At 43.0% G+C, this 6,000-nt stretch overlaps 1 protein-coding gene across 1 annotated transcript in view; it reads right to left on the reverse strand.

Annotated features, from left to right (window-relative positions):
- itgb5 (integrin, beta 5) overlaps window positions 1-6,000 on the reverse strand; it is a 43,653-nt gene extending 37,653 nt beyond the window's left edge. The window contains exons 1-6 of the mRNA XM_085248675.1: window positions 5,396-6,000; window positions 4,627-4,712; window positions 4,263-4,470; window positions 3,891-4,140; window positions 3,077-3,245; window positions 702-863 (exon numbers count right to left, since the gene is read on the reverse strand). Of these exons, the coding sequence (XP_085104801.1) occupies window positions 702-863; window positions 3,077-3,245; window positions 3,891-4,140; window positions 4,263-4,470; window positions 4,627-4,712; window positions 5,396-5,474 (954 nt within the window). The 5' untranslated portion in view covers window positions 5,475-6,000. The remainder of the gene's footprint in view (window positions 1-701; window positions 864-3,076; window positions 3,246-3,890; window positions 4,141-4,262; window positions 4,471-4,626; window positions 4,713-5,395) is intronic.

Consider the following 6,000-nt stretch of genomic DNA (forward strand, 5'->3'; position numbering starts at 1 on the left):
CAAATAAATGATTTCCACTTTAAATGGAAGCGAGTGCCTTTCACATGATTTTGATCCATGTTTACATCATTATTCTTCTGGCATCTACAGAAATCCTTAATGAACTTGTGTCTGAAAGCCTGTCTTTGTGCAGTTTTACCGAATATAAGAAACGAATCCACTGATGTCAGAAGGATAACGCATCTCATACCAATACTGCTCTTCATCAGCTGTTATTTGAACAAGGATGCTTAAAATCCAACAAACAAAAACAACAACAACAACACACATCTCTGCATGCTCCTGTAAAACCTTCCAGGTTTGTTTGTGTATTTGGACCATTCACGGGCTCTTGTCATTAATAAGCATTTTATTGTGATTACCTGCTTACCTGAGAACTTAGTGAATTACTTATTTACTGAATTAGTTAGAAAAAAAAGAAGTACTCAAATCTAGTAATGTAGTGTGGCTAAAAGCTGGGTGGAGACAGAAGGCCATGAAAAGGGAAGCAAACTATCCTAAAAGCCTTGAAAGTATGCAGGATGTTCATCATGTCATATTTTTTTGCCTTTCAGTGACCAAATGCTGCAAATTCCAGCATCTGTTCACGGGTGGGCTTTGCAGTGAAAAGCACCTGACGTTTACTGAACACCAGCAATATGAACCACAGTACAGAAAATTCCTGAACCCTGAATACTACTTTGTATTTTCAGTCTTCTTACCATCTTTGTGGAAGCGCTGTACTCGTTGTTGTCATTGAGGTGACACTGTCCATCGTGGGGATGGACAAGTCCACCGAGCCTGCCGTCCAGAGCGAGGTGAGGTACATCGTCTGTGGCGAACACCAGCAGGTGAAGGGCCTCTTTCCTCCAGCCTATTTTTTCCTGTAAATGGGAGGAGTAAGTTAATGGAGCTAATTCTAGCTACAAAAAACAAATACCAGCATCCAAATCGCCAACATCATTAGAACCAAGCAGCAGCTTCCAAGGCTGAAAAAGAAACCAACCCAGAAATGTTGAAAAGTGCTGTTCCACTAATGGGACTGAGTCCAATGATCCCCACAGACCCCCACGTTAAAATGTGCATCTTTACAGAGAGGTACAACATGGTTTTAGCTTTTGTGGCTATTTTCCTACTTAATAATAACTGCTTTTTGAGACTACACAGCCCTGAGGAGGCTTCAGCAGACAGTGTTTTTCCTATTTCTTAAAAACATGATTTTCAGATAGTGCTCATTTGCTCTAGATTGTTTTGACCTTCAGTCAGCTTCTTTTGCTTCTTTTTTTTTTTAAAGGACACATTGCAAAACATGCCGAGATATACCAAGCTGCCAATTGCAGCCATAATATGGTCATTATGCCTCTAAGCTACAGCTGAAAAGGGCCTCCCTTGAGTTAGATGCCTTTTTATGCTTCAGTGATTCTTATTTAAGTGTTGGTGCAGAGAAATTAGAAAAACGTCAGAGGAGTTTTGAGCTGGATGTCAGTTTTCACTCCGCATCTTCCAACTCCATTGTCACGAAGAACAAGTGACCCACGTCTGAATCACATGATGCTGACTCTTTGATAGACTGGTAAAGCTTAGCAATGATACACAGCTCATGTGCTCCCAAGTCCACTACTGTACAACAAGCCAGACTTTTCTCTGCTTTTATCAACAGAAAACAACAGGCGGGGGCACCGAGAACGCTGACAGAGTGCTGACTGATGCGTGACAACAGCTTTTCAGCCAATGACAAAAGAGGGCTCGGCATTTTTTTGCCCTGTGCAGTGCACAATAGAACCGTGGATGCACCTATCAGAGGCCTCTCTGAAGATGAACCACAGCTGTGTCATAAGACTGATATCTACATCTAGGTGTGTGATGGGTGGCCTTTCCTGTTATTGTGGATGTACTGTAGAAGAGGAAGCATTTATGCTGCTTGTAAATAAAAACCTAAATAAAAAACTGCCTCAGTGAGTGAGACTGATAAATGACCAGTAGTGGCCTAAAACAGTGCAAATTAAGTAAATTACAACAGAGGAGCCAACTGGAAGGAGTCATGGTCGTCCTTTAGAAGTAATTAAACTGGAAGAGGAACATGGGGATATGACTGGGCCCGCAAGATACTCATCCTCATGTTTAACCAGCTGCACCAGACTGTACTTCCTGTCATCTCCACCCCCGATGTTTTTAATTAACAAGCACATAGGCAGGATGCCTGTCACAGGGGCTGCTCTCACAGGAGCTGTCCCTCAGACCTGTTACCAACTGTGAACAAATAAATCTTCAAAGGGTGCAATAGAAGACTACACAAACATACTTTATGAAACTTTTTTCTATGTATTGAACACTGAGCTGGTTGTAGTGCAACTCCGCAACATTTGACCTCCCTGACTCTCAGTAGCATCTAAACGCCTGTGGACTAATGTGTGAAGGACAACTTTTTCTTCCCCTCAGAATACAAACAATGTGATGTTTATGCTAACTCACAAGTGCATAGCCTACATGTGTTTCTTTCACTGCCAAAGTCAACAATTGCAAGACTAGCTACAGTAAAACAGAAACTGAGTTCACTAATATCACTAACATCGGGATTGACTCCCAGCCAAGCTCAGAGACTTCTCTGCGCGGAGAGCCCACACAGGCATGCTCTCCCCATGCCTGTGTGGGCTCTCTCCAGGTACATCAGCTTCACACAGAACAAAGACACGGTTGGATTTTGCTACTAAAAAAGGGCCCCATTCACAAACAGTACACATGCAATCTTAGCGTAAACAGTTCACACATGTGGGGTTCATTAATTATTTCATATTCTACAAACAACCTCTGAGCACATGTACAAAAGAAATGATGAAGTCCTGGATAAATCTCCTAATACTGCTCAATAATAATAATAATAATAATAATAATAATAATAATAATAATAATAATCCTCTCTTCCTTCAGGTTATTGCATACAGTTTACACCATAAGCCAAATGAATACAAGCAAATCATTTAACTGCATGTAAAGGAAAGCTTACGTGTAAGCTAGGCCAATAATAAAAGTATGAAGTCATAAATGAACAGAAGGGGCGGGCGAATGGAAACATCTACAAGAAAAAAAAGATCATCACCTTACAAACAGCAGCCTGAAGGATGGCGTCAAAGCCGCCCTCCGGTGCGTCTCTATTGCGAGATACCATCTGCTTCTGCACCTCCTCGTTAAAACGGTCCACTTTGTCAGTCAGCGAGAGGATGTGGCGGAAACCAAAGCTGGGGACACAGTTGGGAAACAGCTTGTACCTGTGCAGGGTGACAGACACACTGCATGTTAAGATTTTATTTACATTTTTGGAAATTAAAAAACACAATAAGTGTCTTTAAAGGCATAAATCCTGGCTCTGACGGTTTGTTTGTGTTGAAGAGAAGCTTAAATGTTAAATATGGCGTATCTTATGATTCACTTCATATACAGTACTTGTAGACTCTTTCTAATGTAGTGAATGGGATAGCTATGAAAGAAGGGAGATCTTTTAGCAGGAATCGCTTTAGTTTTTCCCTAAAGTGCCTTATTGTTTTGTGACTGATGCACAAACACACACTCACAAAAATATCTAAACATGGCACACACACACAGCCCAGGCCATAACCTAAATGGGAAGTGATGCGCACAGAGTTAGCCGCACCTCCAGGGCAAACATTGTGTACCACAGCTTTCTCTACTCTTTCACTTCTGCTCCCTTTCAGTTTGCCTGCATCACCAGCCCCAGGGGACCGTGGGAGTACTAGGGCCATTTTTAAGAACTACATTATTCCATCTGCCTTCTAAATATGAAGAAAAAAGATGCAGAGTACAGGATTCAGAAAGGTGCAAAAACAGAGTGTGGCCACAGAGTAAATCTCTTTCACCTACAGCTATAGAGCTCGATTCCTTTTGCCACCACTTACCCATTGCATGGGTTCTCCTGGTACTTTGGTGCCATGTAGGAGAACGGGGACATGTTTTTGTCCACAAATGAGCCGAAGCCTAGCCTGAAATTGCTGGTGAGCTTGCCCATCTCGTGGGCTAGCTTAGTGCCCAGGTTGCGAATGGTGTCCAGATCATCTTTCATTGAAAGAGAGAGGTCCATCAGGTAGTAGAGATCCACCGGGTAGTCCTCCACCTGCCGCACCTGCAGGCTGAACCACGTCTGGTCTCCTGCATGAAAAAAATCAGTGAGCTTTGCATTATTTATAAGAGATGCTTTTATTACTTTTTTTTTTTTTTTAATGTTCCAAGGTTATCTCGTATCCTAAATATGAAATGTTTATGATTCTTACCGGGTCGCAGGCTGAGAGAGATCTTCTGTGGCATAATCTGGACCACATCATACTGGGTTGACCCAGACCCTTTTGAACTTAGGGGTATGTTCTGCAGGACGTTGATGCTGCTGGTTGGGTATTCAATGAAGTGTTCGTCACAGCCTCTCTTCAACAGGTTTTGACTAAAGTCACACCGTGATGTCAGACTGCGCCCCCTTCCAAAATCCTGCATATAGAAAGCAACAAATCTCAGATTCCTGATTACTCATACTGCTTCCAAAAGGTCCAAAAAAAAAAAAAAAGTGCTGAATGCATCCCACACTTCACTGGACCTGTACAAGTAAATGTACATGATGAAAATAATCGATCAACTAAGCCATACCTCTTGTGCGCACCAGGCGCAACTGGGGTGAATCAGGAGGCATTCTTCACAGGAAGTAGCACTGCCACTCATGCACATGTTGAGACCTGAGGGGGGACGGGAACAGAGCAGAGGCTAGATTTCTACTTTCATCCCTATCACGGTTGCACTTCTATTTCAAATTAATGACCAAGGAAACAGACCCTCAACAGATGCTCATTTCCATCTTTTCCGTATTTATTAGAATAACTCTGAGTACAGAATTTGGAGGCTGATGCAAACATTGATTTTTGGGGATGTAACAAAAAAAAAAAAAAAAAAAAAAAGAACTGATATGAAAATCTCAGCCAATATTCTTAACATGCTGCTTGTTCATATGAAATCATGGAGGCTCTGATTTAGCAGCTGAACATCAGTTGGAGTGATCATGGCCTTTGTGAGCTCTTAATTAAATTTATCAATAGTTTCAAACATTTGTCTGACTGACTGTGTGGCCATTTAAAGGTAAGCGTGACATAAGGTTGATTTCCTTGGCACTGAATGGGGAATAAATAACAAAAAATCTTATCTTGCTCCAATCTTATTTCCACAATAGCTTTGCATGATTCACAGTTAAAAATAATCCTTATCTATCCGAGGGCCTGTAGTCCTTTCATTTATCACTGTCAGAGGCTTCGAAGTGTTTTTTCGAGGAGCTCCAGCTCCGCGTGTGTGATCCAAACACAACCCAACGGCCGCTGCAAAAACAGGCAGTGATTTGTGCTGAGAAGAAGACAGTCCTGCGTCCTACCTCTGGCACTGGGCAGCACTGTTTGCAGAAGCACGCAGCACAGAGCCGCCTGCAACATCCACGTCCCGAGGCTCCACATGGTGTCCCTGTGGGTGTTTTTAAAGGCTTAGGGAAACACCGGCTTCGTATCTCTTCGGGAACCGATGGCACCGTGTTACTCTCCCATCGGCGCGCTCACCAGAATAAGTCCAGCTGATCCGTGCAAATCAAAACAGTGTGGCGTGTTTAGACCATTTCACATCCACAGACACGCGGGTTTGGGGCTCATCACAGTGAATGATCCGTGTGAGGTGAGGGACAGCAGTTCCATTGTCTTCGAGTGTGAGAGTCAGCGCTCTGCACCGTCCTGTTGATCTGCTCTCTTAACTCAGGCTTCGGTGTCTGACGCCTCTGCAGCCTTCCACGTCTACTCTACCCTCAGCTGACAACTGCTCTCACACTTCAGCTTCATAGCACCTCTCGTTTCAAATCCACTCAAAGATCGCTAAAAGAGGAAAAAATCCCGTCCCAAATTACATGAACAAAAACTGCGCTCAACTGTGATTTTCCTTTCCAGATTTGAGCGTTGCTTTCTCGGTTTGCTTCCAGCTGGAATCTCCGCCCAC

Source organism: Mchenga conophoros, linkage group LG16 (genome assembly GCF_057382185.1).
Source record: "Mchenga conophoros isolate Kocher_MC1m ecotype Shallow Benthic linkage group LG16, M_conophoros_male_GT1.1, whole genome shotgun sequence".
NCBI classification, from domain to species: domain Eukaryota; kingdom Metazoa; phylum Chordata; class Actinopteri; order Cichliformes; family Cichlidae; genus Mchenga; species Mchenga conophoros.